This window comes from Danio rerio, chromosome 10, assembly GCF_052040795.2.
Source record: "Danio rerio strain M-AB ecotype USA chromosome 10, GRCz13ab, whole genome shotgun sequence".
NCBI classification, from domain to species: domain Eukaryota; kingdom Metazoa; phylum Chordata; class Actinopteri; order Cypriniformes; family Danionidae; genus Danio; species Danio rerio.
The window spans coordinates 46,140,001-46,162,500 of NC_141030.1; the positions used below are offsets into that span (position 1 = coordinate 46,140,001).

At 36.3% G+C, this 22,500-nt stretch overlaps 1 protein-coding gene across 1 annotated transcript in view; it reads right to left on the reverse strand.

Annotated features, from left to right (window-relative positions):
* The window catches only part of tcf7l1a (transcription factor 7 like 1a), a 104,123-nt gene that overhangs the window by 39,153 nt on the left and 42,470 nt on the right, over window positions 1-22,500 (reverse strand). Inside the window, 1 exon segment of the mRNA NM_131269.2 lies at window positions 3,077-3,160. Within this exon segment, the coding sequence (NP_571344.1) occupies window positions 3,077-3,160 (84 nt within the window).

Sequence of the window (22,500 nt, forward strand, 5' to 3'; positions counted from 1 at the left end):
GGATGGATCGACAGCTTTAACAGCCAAGAAAAGAGGGAAAGTTACCTTACAAACAGGCCAGCGGGTCAAATGTCCAAAGTGAGAAAGAGAGAGGCAGAGGTGAAGTTTTACAACATTTCTCCCTATAGTAAATTAGCGGCTCGTGTGCCGCCTTCACTCGCGCCTCCGTCCTCCGCAATAGTATTGCGACATCGCGCATAGGAGATAAATGACGTCATCACGTAATCACCGGTTATGACCTATTACTGAACTGATATCGATCATTTTGACACCCCTAGTAACGAGTAACGATGCATCACATAAAAAATCTATCGGAGTAAAAGTATTAAACTCATGGAAAATATGTACTTAAGTAAAAGTGGAAGTAGGAGAAAAAAATAACACTCCAGTAAAGTACAGATACTGCCTTTTAGTACTTAAGTACAGTAGTGAAGTAGTTCTACTTCGTTACTATACATCTCTGCGTTCTAGTATAAACAGGAAGCATGCGTCTCGCTCGCCATTTGGTTATTGTTAGTCAACAAACGCCGGTTGAACAATGAACGCGATGGCAAAGAAAGCAAGAGAAGTATTTTTGTGGACAGACGACGAGGTTGAGTTGTTACTAAACGTAACAAATGAATAACTGCACGATGGCGCCTAAAACAGACAATAGTGCAAACAACGCTCCCATTTCTGTGTCCATGTTGTTGTTTACAGTGAAGGCTGGTCTGCTGTCTTCCGGTAGCGTTAAAGCCATGTGTTATAGTCATGTGATAGGGGCTTGACGAATGAGGGAAGGATACGCAATGACACTAAAGCCCCAATCAGCTAGCAAATCTCAGCAGCCCCGCCCCCGTTTTCAGATTTTTCCGTTTTCCCTCATCCACGCTGAGATGAAGCAGCAGCGTTTCAGAATGAAAACGGCCTCTCCAGCTTTTCCAAAACGCTCCGTTTTCGGTGCTCGAAAACTCCGGCGTAGTGTGGACGGATGGCGCAACCATAGCAGAACTTATGCATTTTCAAACTAAAAGGCATTAGTGTAAACGGGGCCTAAGAGAGTTACAAATTCAATCTTAAGTGACACTGCTCATCCCCTACACTCAGAGTTTCAGATCCTTCCTTTTGCTCGCAGGTTTCTAGAATTAAACTGTAGAACTAAATAATGCAAAAACCAGCAGCCAATAGACATTTAATAGACAGTGTTTGGACTCTCAGTAATGATTTTAAACTACACTGAACTGAGCTAAACTGAACTGAACTTAAACACTAAAAACTGAACTACACTGTTCCAGTTCCTATGACCATTTATGTGAAGCTGCTTTGACACAATCTACATTGTAAAAGCGCTATACAAGTAAAGCTGAATTGAATTTAATTTAAATAGGGCATTGACTACAGGGGTATTTTGGGGACTTGTATATTTTAGATTGTTGTAAACATTTATTTGGGGGTATGTGGGGGACTTGAAGTGATTAAAAAAATTTTTTCTTTATAAGTATTTTGATGATTATATGTCTTTATGTCCATTTGTTGTTGTTACTACTGTATGTGAGCTTTATTTTGTGTGGCGCTGTTATCAGATGAGGACTCTTGACTGCAAACCAAATGTACCTTCGGGTATAAATAAAGCAACCTAACCTAACATTTTCCCAGGGATGGGTTGCAGCAGGAAGGGCATCCGCTGCGTAAAAAACTTGCTGGATAAGTTGGCGGTTCATTCCGCTGTGGCGACCCCGGATTAATAAAGGGACTAAGGCGACAAGAAAATGAATGAATGAATGAATGAATGAACCTAACATAACCTAACTTAAAGGTAGAATTCAGGGTAGGGCTGCACGATAGGGCTGTGTGATTTGAGGAAAATCTGTTATTGTGATTATTTTGACAGATATTGCGATGTGATTTACGATCAAAAGAAGTGTTGCTCAAATCATAATTCAAATATAAGAATAATTGGTCAGACTTTACAATAAGGCTCCATTAGTTAATATATTTACTTACTATATTTTTATTTAACTAAAAATTAACAATACTTGTAGTTGATATTAGCCTTAATACTTACAAATGCATTATTAAAATACAAAGTTGTGCTTATTAGGCAAGCCAAGTTTATCTATATAGCACATTTCACGCTCATTTAAAGTGCTTTACATGAAAATAATCACATAGTAAGTATATAAGAAAAACACTACACGTGAAAATGATAAAAAGAGATTTAAAATAATGCACAAAGATGAATAAATACTGTAATAAATGTGCTGTTTATTGTTTGTTCGTTCTACTAAATGCATTAACATTAACTAATAATGGTATCGTATAGCAGTGGTTCTCAACCATGTTCCTGGAGGACCACCAACACTTCATGTTTTGGATGTCTCCTTTGTCTGTCACTCCCAATACAGCTCTTTCAGTCAGATGATCTGATTCAGGTGTGTCTGGTTAAGGAGACAAGGAACATGTGCAGAGCTGGTGCTCCTCCAGGAACGTGGTTGAGAAACACTGCCTCATAGTAAAGTATTACACACACACACACACACACACATACACTACGACCGATTTAGTTCATCAATTCCACAATAGCGCATGTGTTTGGACTGTGGGGGAAACCGGAGCACCCTGAGGAAACCCACACCAACACGGGGAAAACATGCAAACTGGCTCAGCCGGGACCTGAACCAGCGACCTTTCTGCTGTGAGGCGGCAGTGCTAACCAATGAGCCACCCCTATTTAGCAAACACAAACTGAATAATCATTGTGTAAATAACTAAATACAACTAATCTTTGTTAAAGCTATAAATGTTATCCTTTTCTGTGCCTGAGTTCCTTGTGAAATCAATCTCTCTTGAAATGCTCACACAGTCACAGGCCTCCAAAACACACGCAGATGATCAACTTTGACTCTATTGTGGCTCAACTTTGCAACGACTCCACAAATATCATCCATTTACCATTTCAAAGAATTCGTATCCTAAGGACAGGAGCACAACAATGGGGTAAATTCAAAACGGTTCCTCTTTCGCCATCTCATCATATGACCTGTTCGCGTTGCATTGTGAACTGTGCAGAAAAGAAATGAAGAAAAACAAGACTTACCAAGTGTCCTGGTGTGGGAGATCTGGAGTCTTTAAGAGCCGCCGAGGCAGGAACGTCAAGAAGAGGCCATTTCATTTGGAGATACTGCAGGAGACAAAAAGATTTCAACTTTAATAGGAATCAACAACACATCCTACAGCTCGTCTATCTGTCACAGCATTAATAAAAATACATGTTTATTCTTTAATACCTTATTACCTTTTATTATCATATTTAAATAATAAAGAGGCGACATGAGAGCTCAGTGGTTAGCACTGCCACCTCACAGCAGGAAGGTTGCTGTGTGATAAGAAATACTCGTGTTAAAAATTTAAACATCCCTTGGGAAATAAATAAATAAATAAAAATAAAATAAATAAATAAAAATAAATACATGTATAAAAATAAAAATAAATAAATGAATAAAAATAAACAAATACAAAAAATAAATGAATAAAAATAAACAAATAAATAAATACAAATAAATAAAGTAAATTTTTTTTAAATAAATAAAATGAATAAATAAGAAATACTCGTGTTAGAAATTTAAACATCCCTTGGGAAATAAATAAATAAATAAAAATAAAATAAATAAATAAAAACAAATACATGTATGAAAATAAAAATAAATAAATACATGTATTAAAATAAAAAATAAATGAATAAAAATAAACAAATACAAAAAATAAATGAATAAAAATAAACAAATAAATACAAATAAATAAAGAAAAAAATATTAAATAAATACAACGAATAAGTAAAAATAAAAATAAATGAATATTTAATATAAATAAAATAATAAATTAAAATAAATGAATAAATATAAAAAATAAAATAAATACATTAAATAAATAAATAAGTAAACAAATAAAAATAAAAATATTAATAAAAATTTCGTTAAATAAAATAAATACATGAATAAAATGAATAAACAAAAAATAAATGAATAATAAATATATAAATAAATGAATAAAAAAAATAAATAAGTGAATAAAAATAAATAAATGAATAAAAATTAAATAAATAATTAAAATTAATGAATACAAAAAATAAGTAAACAAATAAATAAAAATGAATTATTGAATAAAAACAAACAAATGAAAAAGATTCATTCTAATAAATAAATAAAAATAAATAAACAAACAAATAAATGAAAAAAATGTAATTAATTAATTAATAAAAGCAAACAAATAAATGAATTAATAAAGAAATAAAAATATTTAAAAATAAATATTTTTTCTCACTAACTGAAAAAAATATTTTTTATTCTTTTATGGTTTTCATTACTTCCCCCTTTTCTAATTTATTTTAAATAAAAGCATTTGCCAGAATGATTAATCCTATATGTAGATTCTTCATAAGGATGGTGGTGAAGTAGGAGGCTTTTGTCTCGTCTAAACAAACAGTCTCCAAAACCAGTTTTCTGAGTTTCCACCTTTAACCTGTGTTGAAATTCAAGTTTTTGCGTTGCATAAATAAACGTTTGCCACAGAGTCAGTCAGACATTACACCCGACAAACACACCAATCCACAATTCCTGGTTTTACATCCTACACCGTAACAAATATCAGTTAATTAAGTTTCCGTATTTGGTGTTTTCCCTTTATTTACGGTTGTGAATTGCATAATGGGATGTTGATCTCTGCTCTGTCGACTTATAATGTTGAAAATTCAACTCTACCGTTTAACAAAGAGACATGAAAGAGACTTAAAATGAAGGATTTGCCAAATGTATCTCTGACCACACCAAACATAAATAATTATTTCTTAGCCACAAATTTTAAATATGTCAAAACAAGCAAAATATAGCTGTACACTATACTTTTTATTTAACAAAACATTTGCACAGTAGGCTATAATCTGTCCTGGCTTAAGGTCCCACATCAGCAGTTCACTACACATAACTGGGGAGATAATCTCCCATTAAAGTAATGTTAGTGTCAAAAATTATAATTAAACCATATTAACGCAAAAGAAAGCAGGTAAAAAAAAAACATACAGTGTGATAATGAAAGGATGATCATGCGCACACAGTTAACGTTAGACCCATAAATAATCTGTTCAAAAAAAAAAAAAAGCAAAAGCAACCACTGCTGCTTACAAAAAGACAAATCTGGAACTCTTGAAAGCAGCAAGACTGTGGGTGCATGCTTATCACTTTTTGTCCAGTCTACTTCAAAGTCAAAGTCAGCTTTATTGTCAATTCAACCACATGTACAGGACATATAGAGAATCGAAATAACATTAATATCAGACCCTAAGTGCCTAACATATAATGTTAATACAAAAGTACAGTTTTAAGAAAATGTAATTTTAATATATACACAAAATGTAGTCTAAATATAAATATATATATATATATATATATATATATATATATATATATATATATATATATATATATATATATATATATATATATAAAATGTAATCTAAATATATACACAAAATGTAGTCTAAATATATATATATATATATATATATATATATATATATATATAGACATTTTTTGTATATGTTTAGATAACATTATATATATATATATATATATATATATATATATATATATATATATATATATATATATATATATATATATATATTTATAAATAAAATGTAATCTAAATATATACATAAAATGTAGTCAAAAGAATAAAAAAAGTAAGAATAAAAATATATAAACAATACAATACAATGACATGTAGGGCATATGGCAATGAGAGCAAACCAGAGTTGTGAATATATAGAACAGAGAGAGAACCGTTCTATTTGAAAGAGAACCGTTCACATCAGTTGTGTTTCTAGACACAGTTGCTTCACGCAAGGAAATGGGAGTGCGCACGTGTTTTAAACAGTCGTGCGCATCACCTCAGCTGTTAGCGCAAGTGATTATCCTCTCATTCGGTATTCACCTGCTTTCTATTGCTCGCTCAAACGCTATTATTTTTGTCAGTCACGTTGCTTCTCCATTCTAAGATCGCCTTTGCATGCATATTGGACCATCCTTATTGACGAACCCTGCTTTTAAGAATTATTATCCAGGAAAATTATTTTCCACCAGCCAAAGTGGCTAGTGCGAGTGTCTGTCTCACCCGCCACCGCTGAAATCTACCCGCATTTGGTGGGTGTTAATATCAAGCCCTGGTCATCATTATATTTTACAGGAAAGCCTAAATGCTTTCATACATGTGATATGAATGACACGAGATGTGATCTCTCTGTGATCTTTACAAATTTAGGACTCATCTACAAGTAAAAAATGTATTAATCCGCGGGTCATGTGATCCAAACCGTACGAATCACGGATCAACCCCATTACACCCCTACAATATATAACTTCAATCTAGGCTTGGGCGGTAATACGGTAATCTGGTATACCGCGGGATCTAGAAATAGCAACGGTGTCAGTTTCAATACCGTTAAACTGTCATAAAAAACAATGCACTTATATAGGAGACAAGTAGAAGTATTAAATATTACAATTATTTATTTAATGTCTACAAATGCGTATGCGTGATTGTCATCACGGGACAGTGTGGAGGAGAGAGGGAGGGAGAGAGAGCGGGAGAGGTGGCGAGTCACGCACCAAGTGACCTGCAGTTTGGCAGTATTTCCGGTTTCGACCGAACGAGAAGGGAGACGTGGTAAATACGAACTCTTCTTCGTTGGCCTTAGTCCTGATTGCGGGGTCGGCTCTTTTTGGAACAAGTCCTCCATTTTTAACTATTTCGTGGTAAATACGAACTATAGTTCTGCATTCCCGCTGCTGTACCGCGGGACCCGACCAGATTTCTTGCGGTGCGGAAATGAGTTTCTGAATAAAGCGCGGGGCGGGAGCGGTCGGTAACTCTGGTGTAATTTGAAAGGGAGCTCCTGAGCATGCGCACATCCGCATGGATGCTGTTTGTTTGTTTGTTTGTTTGTGTGTGAATGCGAGAGCGTATTGGTGTGCGTCTCTCTCTTTCTGTGTATGTGTGTGTGTGCACATGCGTTCGTGCGTGTGTGTGTGAGAATGAGAGAGAGAAAACGTCCTGTGCAGATCTCTACTACGAACAAGACAAACAGGTGACCGCGAACCTAAGGTCGCGTATACGGTATTCAGTTTCTGAATGCTGAACAGTTTGATGACGCTCTCTAAAGGCTGATTTATACTTCTGCGTCAAACACCGGCGTAGGCTACGGCGCTGACGCATAGCCCTTCGCCGTGGCCATCGCCGTCACTGACGTGCACCTCTCAAAAATTGTAACTACACGTCGCAACAACGCGTAGCGCAAGCTCTGTGATTGGTCGGCTTGCTAGCGCCCACGAGTCTGGGCGGGACCGAGAGCCGCGCGAATGGCGCGAGCGATTGTTTACAAGTGTGGAGTCCCGTGAAGGAGCTCCAGATGGAAAGTTTTGCTCTGTGTTTACCTCATGGTTAAAGTTGTTGCACGTCCGCCGGTTCCTGCCTCAAAATGAGCGAGTTTGAGTCACTTGTACATCCAGGAAGTGTTCAGAATAGCAAAACAGAAGCGAAGAAACTCGACACAGAGGAACATTTACACCTCACTGCCCACTAGCGTTTCGGAAGTGTTAATGCAGACCAACGGAGACAGCGCGCAGAAGTATAAATGCACAGCAACGCGCGTTGCCTGCGCCGTGAGTTGCGCCGGTCACTTGACGCAGAAGTATAAACCAGGCTTAAGCCTTACGTCATAGTTTTTTTAATTATGCATGGTAATACCAGATACCGGGGTAAAAAAGGGAGGAGGATCTGACGGTATCAAAATTTGGATACCGCCAAAGCCTACTTCAATTAAAATACTACTTCAATCTATTAAAAATGTTTACTTCAAGCTGAAAAATTGTCAAAAGAAAGATCAAGCTCTCATAATGTGATTAAAAAGCAGAAATAAACAGGGGAAAATAAAAACATTGATCACAAAATATAACAAACCGCTAATTTATTTTTTACCGTGTATCCCTAAACACGACACACCTGGAATACGCATATAAAGCCGAATGACTCTGGTAAGGAGATTCAGTGGAAGAAATCAATTAAACTGCGCTCCGAGTCCTCCGCAGATTCCAGAAGTCCAGCTGTTCTTTGTCTTAATTCTTCTGAAAGCTGTGGAGACGGACTCCGAATGCTGTTTAGCACCTGGGAGCATTAGCTGGAACATTTTGGGGGGCCGAGACGGGACCCCGGGGAGAAGGCGAAACGTGAAAAGTTAAATATGACTGCAGGTCCCATGCCCAGCTGGACGGAGAGTATGTGTGTATGTTAGTGCGAGCAACAGCTGGGAGGAAGTCCCACAGCGCAACGGGGAGAAGGAGAAAAAAATGCATGAAGCAGAGAAGGAGATCTGCCTTTCTCTCCTCCTATAAATCAATGGAGGACGCAATAGTATGCGATGAGAGAAGCAGCCCGCGGTGATGAATGACTGGACTTCCTATACAGAGGGAGACGTTTATTGTGAAAGGCCCCTCACGCACGCGTGTCAAAGTTTGATGCCTCTCAGCTTTTCTGGGGGCCCCTGTGCTTATGATTTTCAGGAGCCATTTATAAAAAGACAGTTTTTCATGCCTTCACGGAGCTTCCCTGCCTGCGCTCGCTCATCTGGTTTGTGTAGAAAGTCAAAAGCGTATCAGATGTTCATCATCAGACTCGCATCTGAGCTCTCCATGCTCAAACTACGTATTTAAAATGAGTGGAAAGGACTCAACGCTTGCACTGTTTTGTTTAATGTTTAATCTACTTAAATTTATTAATTTATAATAAAAAAAAGCTTGTACAAATTACTTCCAGTGCTCAGCATAATTAAAACCCCTTTTTTCTATGCATTACTCAGTGAATATGTTGGTACATTTGAACAAAACAGATTTCCATTCGTTCATTTTCCTTCTGCTTAGTCTTTATTTCAGGGGTCGCCACAGCGGAATGAACCACAAGCTATTCAGGCGTATATTTCATGCGGCGGATGTCCTTCCAGTCGCAACCCAGTACTGGGAAACACCCATACACCCTCACATTCACACACACTCATACACTATGGTCAATTTCGGGTGCTTTCACACCTGCCTTGTTTAGTTCGATTGAATCGCACTAGAGTTCGTTTCCCCTTTTGGTACGGTTCGTTTGGGCAGGTGAGAATGCAGCAATCGTACTCGAGTGTGCACCAAAAGCGGACTAAATAAGCGCACAGAGACCTGCTTGAAGAGGTGGTCTCGGTATGCTTTCAAACGAACCCTGGAGCGGTTCGTTTGTGGTAAGAATATGATTCGTACTAAAACAGGTCCAACCACAAAAAGTACTGCACGTTTTGGACTAATCCAGCTGCCGTAGGCCGATGCGCTGTGCATTATGGGATATGGAGAAAAAATATTTGTTGACAGCGCTTTACCAACAGAGAGAGAGAGAGAGAGAGAGAGAGAGAGAGAGAGAGATAAAACATTACCTGATGGATCGTTGGTAATATTTCTGCAAGATGACCATGTCGCAGTTTAGCTAAATTAATTCACGCCTCCTCCTGAAGTGACGAGCGATGCATTAAACACTGTTTTCCAGCCGCGCTTCATTTTCGTAATGTTTAGTTTCTCTAAAGCAGGGATACAATCAGCCAGCGCAGTCGTCCCTCCAGAGTAAAAGGTTTTGTTTACTTGCGGGAGTTCACTGGCATTTTCCCGCACGTGAATTCTGGCCAATCAATAAGCAGTTTAGGAAATATGTTCAACAACATCTGGCCAATGAGAGATGAGGATTTTGTCAGATGACTGCATTTTAGTTCATTTCAACTGGTTCGGACCAAAGCCAGCAGTGTGGTGTGAAAACGACCCAAAGACGGCAGAAGATGCAACAATGTATCATTTATTGCGCTTGGTCCAGACCAAATGAAGCGAACTACAGATGTGAAAGCACCCTAAGTTTCTTCAATTCACCTATAGCGCAAGTGTTTGGACTGTGGGGGAGCACCTGGATGAAAACCCATGCCAACACCGGGAGAACATGTAAACTCCACACAGAAATGCCAACTGACCCAGCCCGGACTTGAACCAGCGACCTTCTTGTTGTGAGGCGACAAGTGCTGACCACTGAGCCACCCTCAAAACAGATTTATTAAACAGAAAAATTTATTAACAAATTATTTTAGTCACTTAACATCTTCAGATGTAGAATTCATTTAAATTCATGTAAATTATTGCCAAAAAATTACAAACTACAAAGTTTCATCAACACCTTCTATATAATTTGTTTGTCTTGATTTTTTGTATTTTTTACATATTTTTATTATATATTTTCTCCTACTATTTATATTTTGGCTATTAATAATTGGACCGTTATCATCAGTTATTTTGTTAGATTTGGCTTCAGTGCTGATTAATCTAATGCATATGCACAAATGTAATATTTTAAACCATCCTATAGAAAATATTCATGAGGAATGTACTGTTATTAAAATCGGCAGGAACTGCAAAATTCATTCATTCATTTTCTTGTCGGCCTAGTCCCTTTATTAATCCGGGGTCGCCACAGTGGAATGAACCGCCAATTTATCCAGCAAGTTTTTACGCAGCGGATGCCCTTCCAGCCACAACCCATCTCTGGGAAACATCCACACACACATTGACACACAAACTCATACACTACGGACAATTTAGCCTACCCAGTTTACCTGTACCGCATGTCTTTGGACTGTGGGGGAAACCGGAGCACCCAGAGGAAACCCACGCGAAGGCAGGGAGAACATGCAAACTCCACACAGAAACGCCAACTGAGCCGAGGTTCGAACCAGCGACCTTCTTGCTGTGAGGCGACAGCACTACCTACTGCGCCACTTCCTCGCCCGGAACTGCAAAATTCTTGAGATTTTTCCAGGCAACATAACAGTTTTATGATCAATCTACTTATATTTGTTAAGTTAACTTAATGGGTTTGAGTTGGGAGTATTTCTTACAGTGCAGTCAAGTTATACTGAACCATATACTAACTGGCCACTTTATTAGGTATACCTGTCCTACTGCTAGTTAACATAAATATCAGCCAATCAAATGGCAGCAACTCAATGCATTTAGGCATGCAGACATGGTCAAGACGATCTGCTGCAGTTCAAAGCGAGCATCAGAATGTGGAAGAAAGGGGATTTAAGTGACTTTGAGCATGGGCTGGTTGTTGGTCCAGTGAACGGCAGTTCTGTGGGCACAAACGCCTTGTTGATGCCAGAGGTCAGAGGAGAATGGCCAGACTGGTTCCAGCTGATAGAAAGGCGACAGTAACTCAAATAAGCACTCGTTACAACCGAGGTCTGTAGAAGAGCATCTCTGAACACACAACACGTCCAACCTTGAGGCGGATGGGCTACAGCAGCAGAAGACCACACCGGGTGCCGCTCCTGTCAGCTTAGAACAGGAAACTGAGGCTACAATTCACACAGACTCACCAAAACTGGACAATAGAAGATTGGAGAAACGTTGCCTGCTCTGATGAGTCTCCATTTCTGCTGCCACATTCAGATGGTCGGGTCAGAATTTGGCATCAACAACATGAAAGTATGGATCCATTCTGCCTTGTATCAATGGTTCAGGCTGGTGGTGGTGGTGTAAGGGTGTGGGGAATATTTTCTTGGCACACTTTGAGCCCATTAGTATCAGTTGAGCATCATGTAAACACCACAGCCTATGTGGCAAATAGTATTTACAAACATTTTAAAAGCACAATAAATGCAAGTAAAGCATCTACTTTAGCAGTTCAAATAGCAATTGTGCCAAATACAATGTCAAGATATGAGTGAAATAAAAATAATATTGTCTTTCCGTGTAATTTATATAGCTTGGTTAAAAACAAAAACATAAACAAAATAAAAATTCTCATGTTAACCTGAACTTAAAATATATCAAAGAAAGATCATACTGAATCGTATTGTATTTTAGAAGATAAAGTAAATGGTTATGTAAATTAATCTGTAATTAAATGCTTTTTTTTTTAATACGTCATCAAATGATACTCGTTCTAAATATGCCAGACAAGCTTTTGGACATGCATTAGTAAAGTCATTGAATGACCTTTTAGTGGGCTGTAAAATACATTACAGATGTGTGATAGTCATTATTTCATGCTAAAAAGTGTGTAAACACAAAAAGATGTGTTCTAACGTCAAATAAAAGTCCCTCAAACATTAACCAACAAGAAGTAAACATGCCTTAGTTTCTCCCTTTAAACTTCATTCATCACAAGCGGAATTGTTGAGAGGAAGTTTGGATAAGACTGCGGGCTAAAAATGGAAAAGACATTATGGTCTGGTGGACGGAGTTGCTGAGTTTGGTGGTGCGGAAAACAAAAGTGGTTTATGAGCCAGGACTGGTACGGTTTCCTTACAGCCGGCAGGATGAGCCCAGACCCCGTGCCCTGTTTAGTAAAGATGCTGAGTTCACTTTCACCTTCCATTGTCTGGTAGTACAGTTGATAAACGACAGCCTTACGTTCAACACATGATTCAGTTGGACGCTTCTTAAAAAGACAGTACAGCAAATAAACTCTCCCTTGTGTTATTACAAACCTGAGCTTCATTCTTCTGTGAAACATAAACGAAAGGTATTTTAAGGAAGCAACATTTCTAAATATTATTATTATTTTAAAAGGGGTCATGAGCTGAGAAATCATCATGGATTATAAACACAACCTGTATGTTTTAAAACTCAAAACTTTGTTGTTACTCTAATTCAATAGATCGATTTTTACAAAACCTGACAATTGAAATGAGGCTCTGTATTTATGAGAAAGTCTGACCTCTGCTTTATATTCGGTGACGATGTCTGTGGGTTGTTAAAATTAAAGTGCACATTTTTGCTTATAAAATATTCTTTACACAACTGGTCAAAAGTTTGGGGTCAGTATGATTAAATATGATAAACTAAGCTTCTTCTGATCACCAAGGCTGCAATTATTTCATCATATATACAAATTATGAAATGTTGCACTATAAAATAACTGTTCAAAAGTAGTTTATCATTTAATTTATTCATTTATTCCAGTGATTTTAAAGATGAAAGTTCAGCTTCATTACTCCAGTCACATGATCCTTCAGAAATCACTAATAATAATTATTATTATATTTATTAATGGTAATAGTAATAAAAGCATTAATGTCTGGAGTAATAATTTTATTTGAAACTACATACAATAACAAAGCAGTTATTTAAAATGTTGATAAATATTTAACAATTAAACATTTTTTACATTTATAAATGTAGCCTTGATTAACTGAATTGAAGTTTACTTAAAAACATTTTTAAAAATTACAGTAAATATATATACAGTGCAAGTCAGAATTATTAACCCCCTTTGTTGTTTTTTTCCTTTTAAAATATTTCCTAAATGATGTTTAACAGAGCAAGGAAATGTTGAAAGTATGTCTGATAATATTTTTTCCTCTGAACAAAGTATTATTTGTATTATTTTGGCTAGAATAAAAGCAGTTCTTAATTTTTTATGAACCATTTTAGGGTCAAATTTATTAGCCCCTTAAGCTAATTGTTTTTCAGACTGTCTCCAGAACAAACCATCGTTATACAATAACTTGCCTAATTACCCTAGCCTGCCTGGTTAACCTAATTAACCTAGTTAAGACTGCTTCAATCTTTTACTTTCACACTTGTACTTAGTCATTTTAACAAACACCTCAGATACTGTTGGCTGGTTCCTGTTGGTTGTGCACCTTTTTTTACCGACGCCATAATAACAACACAGATCACCGCCTATTCACAAGAAAAAAGTGATTGACAGGTGGTAATTACGTGTGTAACTTTATTTATTTACTGTATGATTTGTTCATGGGTAAAACAAAGACCATGCAGGTCAGGTAGTTTAAACGGTAGGCTACAAATAATTAATTTGTTATTAATTAATTAATTATTCATAATCGAAAATCGAATCGTGACTTAAGAATCGAAAATGTAATCGAATCGAGGATTTGGAGAATCGTGACACCCCTAATTATGGGACAGCGCATCTTGCATGGGATGCGCACTTCAGAATCTCGCCAGAAGTAGTAAGTCATCCGGGTACTTCTCGCCTACTGATTTTCGAATTCTATGAATTCGGACATACTACTCGGCTCGCATACTGATTTTAGTGTACTATATAGTATGGAAGCATGCGGTTTCGGACACAGCCATAGACTATATATAATATATAATAATAAGCTCCGCCTCTATAGAAGAGTAACTCTAATTGAAGATTAATTCTAATTGTTCTAATGCTTCTTTTTGGAACAGTTTATGTGTCAATCGGAGCAGTGGGTGTATACTTTTGAGTCTACAATCTGCCACGTCCATTTAAACTCGAGCGTTCTGATCCGTTTTGGGTTTAATGAATAACAAAGTAACTAGTTACTGTCATTAAATTAGTTTTCTACTGAAAAAGTAGAGTAAGTGATTGTATTTACAGTAACTACATTACTTTTCAGGCCAAATGTTAATGATGTAATTCATAATAAATTGTAATTAAATTATTTTTAATTTTAAAAGTGAGCTACTTTTAATTAATTAAAATTTTATACCAATAATACTGTACATTAATTCAACCAATCATAAAAAAATTCAGAAAATTTGTAAATATTTTCAATAATTATTGATACTAGTCAATTCAAAGTCTGTGTATAACAAATATATATATATATTTGCAGAATAACTTGATTTTTGTTAGACTTTGAATTGACTAGTATCAATAATTGTCAACAATTAATAATCAGTTGAAACAACATGAAGGAATTAAGTTAACTTAAAACATTTTACAATATTAAGTGAGTGGAATAAACATAAAATAATTAAGTTTTTGCAAAAAAAAAACCCCTCAAGAGTTGTGTTTAAGCTCATTCTAAATAAGTAGTTTGAACAAACCGCAAAAGTCACTTTTAAGTGTACATATGTTATGATACACGTTTAATACTTAAGCATAACTTTTTAAAAATAAAAGTCGTCAAATTGTTAGATCATTAACAGAGTTTAATTAGTATTTCAGATTTATACAAATTTTTTGCAGCATTAAGAGTAAATTAGTTTCTTTTCAGAGTAAGTTATTAAATAAATACACAATAAAATATGCTGGAACAACATCAAGAAATTAAGTTAACTCAATAGCTTTTACAAATTTAAGTTGACTAAACATAAAACTTTTAAATTGTGCCCAAACAAAACAAAACAAAACACAAGAGTGTTGTTTCAGCTCAATCTAAATAAGTAGTTTGTGCAAACATCAAATTTAATGACGTAAATAGTAATACATTACTTTTCTGAGGTCACTTACCCAAAAATAATAGTCAATTACTTCAAAATTCGGACATATTTGATGTACAAATTACAAATCGTATTAACATTAGAAATGAACGTCAGATTGCATATTTAACCCTGTCTCTATCTGTCTTTTTTTTCTTTTTTACCCTCTTGCTTTCAAATGATACAAACTTATCTAAGAGTGTATTAAGAAAAGAAATTGCATGATATTTTACATTTAACGGTAATGGCCTACTTAGGTGTCATTTGTTAAATTATTATTATTATGTATGCATTTTTTTGTTTTTTTTTGTTAGTTTGTTCCTTTTTTGTTGTTGTTGTTTACTTTATTTCTATCTCAATATGGTTCAGAAAGTAAGGAATGTGTTTAATTACAACTCAGTATTTCATTTACACTGTGAAAGTAATGTGCTGTGGTTTTTCTTTCCCTCACTTGTTGTACCTCTCTGATTGTCAATAAAAAGAATTAAACTAGAAATGAACGTCAGAGAACTAGGCCGGTCACAATAAACAATATATCAATTTAACACACAACACAAAAGCCCCTTTCACACAGTGATACCAGTAAATATATGGAAAATTTCCGAAACGACCTTACCGGTAAATTTAAAAAAAGCGCTGTCCACACAGGCGAGGACGTTACGGAATTTTTCCGGAAAGGAGCATTCACACTCCGAAACACCGGTAAATTCTGGCATCATTAACCTGAAATGAGCTCTAAACGCCTGCGCTTGTGTTTGTAAACATTTGACTACATCACAAACTCTGTGGACGGATGACTATAATAATGACTATAAAATGACTATAATAATATGAAATACTCTTAAGAATAAAATATGATGTGCTCTTTGGTAGAGTGTACTTGCATTGTGATGGTATTATATTGTCATTCTGGCATTATATAATAATGAGTGGCATCACATAGTCTTAAAATGACACTAATATCCTTGATTAACTACAGAGAACACTACAAAATAAATAAAAATCAAAGACTCGTTTAAAGTAAGTAACTTAAGTTTAACATGAGGGCATATCATTTCCAGTGGTCTGTCCCTTTAAGAGTGTAGTCTATAGTAAAGACAGTCTGCTAGTTGTCGGGAGGTTGTCGTCTGTGTTTCTGGTATGTGCAGCTGCAGTTAAAGTGGACGGATGACTGAAAAAATACAATCTGCCGTGCTCATCGTAACCGCCATCACCTGACTGAAAACTTAACATACTATCTTGAAATACAATCTTCCCACACAAACACACAGTCCACCCGTGCCCTGCTTTTCTGGAGACACAAAGGGAGAGCGGCCAAAATAAACAGCGCTGGGGTCTGGGGATTTGTATCTGAAAGCCAGAAGTCCAGCAGCAGATGCTTAGCAATGTGCAACATTGACTTCTTTTTGGGGAGAAGTGGAGGGGAAACGCTCAAACACGCATGTCAGATTTCAGACCTGCTGAGAAACGGGATTAAGTAATGCTGTACTTTCATTGACTTATAATTGAAGAGCAAATTATTAGACGTCCTGTGAAATCTCTTTTTGTGAAGTGATGTTTTGTAGAGGTTATTTTCAGCACGTGGGTTTCCTCCGGTTTCCCCCACAGTCCAAACACATGCGCCATAGGGGAATTGGGTAGGCTAAACTGTCTGCAGTGTACGTGTGTGAATGAGTGTGTATGGATGTTTCCCAGAGATGGGTTGCAGCAGGAAGGGCATCCGCTGTGTATAAAATATGCTGGATAAGTTGGCGGTTCATTTTACTGCGGCGATGCTGGATTAATAGAGATAGGAAGATAGGAAGAAAATTAATGGATGACTGAATGTTTCACTGAATGTATACACATATTGTTATCTTTTTTTTTTATTCACAAAAGTGATTAGTAACTAAATATAAATAAATTTCATATGCTTTTTATATCCATGTTAATCACTTTTAAATGTAAGTGTAATTTACATTAAATGTACTTTTCTCTGTTGTGAATAATATCTCTATATATATCTATACACACACACGCAGTTGAAGTCAGAATTATTCGCCCCTTTTAATTTTTTTTCCATTTTCAAATATTTCCCAAATGATAATTAACAGAGCAAAAAAAATTTCACCGTATGTCTGATAATATTTTTTCTTTTGGAGAAAGTCTTATTTGTTTTATTTCGGCTAGAATGAAAGCAGTTTTAATTTTTTTGAGTAACCATTTTAAGGACAAAATTATTAGCCCCCTTAGGCTATATACATATATTTTTGATAGTCTACAAAACAAACCGTCATTATACAAGAACTTGCCTAGTTAACCTAGTGAAGCCTTTTAATGTCACTTTAAGCTGAATACTAGTATCTGAGAAGAATATTTAGTCAAATATTATTTACTGTCATCATGACAAAGATAAAATAAATCAGCTGTTAGAGATGAGTAATTAAAACTATTAAGCGCAAAAATGTGTTGAAATAATCTGCTCTCCGTTAAACAGAATATATATATATATATATATAATTATTATTATTATTATTATTATTACGCCCTCCTGTTAAATTTAAATTCCTTTATATTTTTCCTCAATTTCTGTTTGACGGATTAAAGATTTTTTCTAATCATAATAGTTTAATAACTAATTTCTCTGATCTTTGCCATGATGACAGCACATAATATTTGACTAGTTATTTTTTAGGACACTTCCACACAGCTTAAAGTGACATTTAAAGGCTTAACTAGGTTAATAAGGTTAAAGTTAGGGTAATTAGGCAAGTCATTGTATAACAGGGGTTTGTTCTGTTGACTATCCAAAACTAATATTGCTTAAGGGGGCTAATAATAATCACCTTAAGATGGTTTTAAAAAAAATGTTAAAAAAAAAAAACAGCTTGATTTTCTATCTCTGAAAGCCTCTAAGAGTCTCCTTGGCTGTGTTTTGGATCATTGTCTTGCTGAAACCCTGGCTTCATCTTCATCCTCCTGCTAATGTAGATGTTGGACTGAAGCAGCTGATGTTCATTTACACTGAGGAAGGGCTGAGGCTTGCTGAAGAACTACTGAGAGATTTCAGCTGCTGTCTGGGCCTTCACTACCAAACTACACCTCCCTTTCTTCATGTGTTCAATACCTTTTCCCTGCGTCATTTCAGTTTATTACACAACTTAATTTGTAAACTAATTAGATTTGTTTTCTTTGCATATATGGATTTCTTTGGTTGTTACCAAAATCTGGTGACAATTTCAACTCAACGGCTGCTTTAGAAAGATGTTTGGAAAATAGTGACGTGTTCAATACTTATTTTGCCTGCTGTATAGTATCAGTAAAAGAAGTAAATACATGTGCTGCATGCATACTCAATTGGAAACGTATACTGTAAGCATTATGAAAAATATATTGAATTATAAAGAATGAGTGCCACAGTCAATGCCTCGGGGAGAAGCGTGTGTGTGTGTGTGTGTGTGTGTAAGCAGATTGATGCAGTTTGAGAAATACACCTGGAGAGAGTTTGTAGCTGTCTGCCTGATGTCAAGGGGTCGAGGGAAAGATTGAAACACTGCTTAAATACTTTCCGCGCAGCCGAGCGAAGACGATGGAGATCTTTAACAGGATTATGACAACGTAAAAACTTCACAAACACACTCTTGCCTGACACTCACACACTGGAGAAATGAGGCTTTCTGTCAAAACAGAGTGCAGAAGACACCTCTTTAAGGAGAGCCCTGGAAGCCTGGACATGTGTTGGTGTGACCGCAGGGATTTCACACACTCAAACCACTGAAGATTCTTGGAAAGTCAAAAAAAAACAAACACACAAATCTGGAGTGGGCGGAGCTAAGCAGGTCCTGTCAATCATTCAAAACAAGGCCTACAATTGTTTCTACTCATTCCAGACACACACACAATTGCATACATACGTGCACATATACATTTTCACATGTGCATACACACAAACTCAAGCGCACATACACACATGCACAGACAAATACACAATCACAAACATGCATGCACACATCCTTAAACACACACCTTAGACATACATGCACGCACATACACACTGTTTCATATATATTCTCTCCAACACACAAACAAACATACACAACTAACACACACACATGGAATCTAACACACACACACAAACATACAAATCTAACACACACACAAAATCTAACACACACAGATATTCATATCTAACACACAATCAAAGACACACGCACACACACACAAATACAATTTAGCACACACAAAAACACAATCAAAGACACACAAATAAACACAAACACACACAAACAAACACACAAACACTGACACACACACACTCACACAAAAAAAAACAGACTCTAACACAAAATAACAACGACACACACACGGTCTGACACACAAATACAAACACACACACACACACAAATACAAATACAAACACATATACACACACACGCACAATACAATCTAACACACACACACAAACTCAAACACACAAATACAAATACACACAATCTAACACACACACAATCTAAGATGCACAAATTCAAACACAAATACACACAATCTAACACACAGTCACGTAAATACAAATGCATGCAATCTAACACACAAACACACGCACACAACATTTTGATACACACACAAACACGAACAATCTAGCACAATCTAAGACACACAAATACAAACACACACAGTTTAACACAAATACATACACAAAAACAATCTAAGACACAAATACACACCCACACATAAATGCATTTTGACACACACAAACAAACACACAAACACTCACACAAACAAAAAAAACAGACTCTAACACACAAATAACAAAGACACATACACACAGTCTGACACACAAATACAAACACACACACACACACAAACCCAAACACACAAATACAAACACATACACACACAATACAATCTAACACACACACACACACACACACACACACACACACACACACAAACTCAAACACACAAATACAAATACACACAATCTAACACACACACACACACACACACACACACACACACACACACACACACACACACACACACACACACACACACACACAATCTAAGATACACAAATACAAACACACATACACACAATCTAACACACAAAGAAACACAAATACAAATGCATGCAATCTAACACAAACACACACAACATTTTGATACACACAAAAACAAACACACACAATTTAACACACACAAATACAAAACACACACAATTTAACACAAATACATACACAAAAACAATCTAAGACACAAATACACACCCACACATAAATACATTTTGACACACACACATACACACACAAACATTCACACAGGCACACACAACTTACAAACGCAATCAAACACACTGACAAACACACACACAATTACAAATACACATATGCTTAAACAAGTCTAAGACACACAAATACAAAATACAAACACACACACACACACACACACACACAAACAATCTAAGACTCACAAATACAAACACACACACAAACACATTTTATAAACACACAAACACATACTCACACAGATACATTCACTCACAGACACATAACTCTCTCACACACACACACACACACACACACACACACACACACACACACACACACACACACACACACACACACACACACACACAATCTAACACACACACACACACACACACACACACACACACACACTCTAACATACTGACACACACAACCACAAATACACACAATCTAACACACACAAATACAAACAAACAAACACACACATACACACACACACACACACACACACAAATAGCACAGCGTGGTCTGAGTGAAGCTCCTCATTGGAGCAGTTGAGCAGACAATAGACAGTGGATTAGTGTGTTATGTGTTGTGTGTGTGTGTGTCTACAGGGCAGAGCAGTGGCTCAGTCCTCACCTGACTCATTCATTAAGAGCATTTATTAACACCTCTCGCTGCTCTTTCACTGCCGTCACAATCAACAAACAATAGAGGAGCCGTTTCCAGCCCTGCCTCACCACAGGCCGCCATTGTGCCCATAAGAGCACACAGACTTTCCCATAATTAACAACACAATTCATAGGCAAACGACACCCGTATCTGTGCTAATTACTAATTAATTTGCGTTGGAACGGACAGGGATGGTTGACCACAAATATACAAGGCTTGAACAATGAACATTCATACGCAAAACAACAAACACAAATGCAGCAATTATGAAGGCTGATGTCAGAGATTAGACTTGTTAAAGGAGTCTTATCTTATTACAGAAACAATAAGCAGTCGGACTGCGGTATTTCAACCAACAAGTCCGCTATTCACGGGCCGATCACATTAGGAGGTCATTCAACGATCTTCTGGCAACATTAAGGTACAAATAAACAAGCAGCTCGTAAACGAGAATAAAATCAACTGATTTCAACTTTAATGACAATTAATATTACTTAACATGACCTACTGGTGAACAATACAGCATTTCATTCATTTATTCATTCATTCATTCTCCAGTCCCTTATTTATAAAAGGTCACCACAGTGGAATGAACCACCAACTATTCTGGCATATGTTTTACATAGCGGATGCCCTTCCAGCTGCAACTAAAGGCTGATTTATACTTCTGCGTCAAACGGCGGCGTATGCTACGGCGTTTAATTTAAATAAAACTAATCAAAATAAAATAAAATAAAACCTACCAAATCATTTTATGGGGAAAAATATACTTATTAATAAAAAAAAATCATAGGCCAACTTTGAATTTGCCAATTTCTGAAATCATGAAAAAAAACATTTAAGTATTATTTATTTTACTATTATTAAGTTCTATTTTAAATAAAAGTTTTATCTTTGTATTCAAATATTGCTTTAAACATTTTGACTGTCCTAAAATAGGCAACAAAACATGTATTTAAAACAGATATCACAATAAAGAAATATTAAAAAAATGAAGGATCACTGCATGTGACTGCATGTTGTTCCCGTGTTGGCGTGGGTTTCCTCTGGGTGCTCCGGTTTGCCCCACAGTCCAAACACATGCGCTATAGGGGAATTGGATGAACTAGAATGGTCGTAGTGCGAGTGTGTGAATGAGAGTGTATGGGTGTTTCCCAGTACTTTGTTGCAGCAGGAAGGGCATTCACTATGTAAAACATATGCTGGAATAGTTGGCGGTTCATTTCGCTGTGGCAGCCTCTGAAATAGAGACTAAGCTAGGGGAAAATGAATGATGA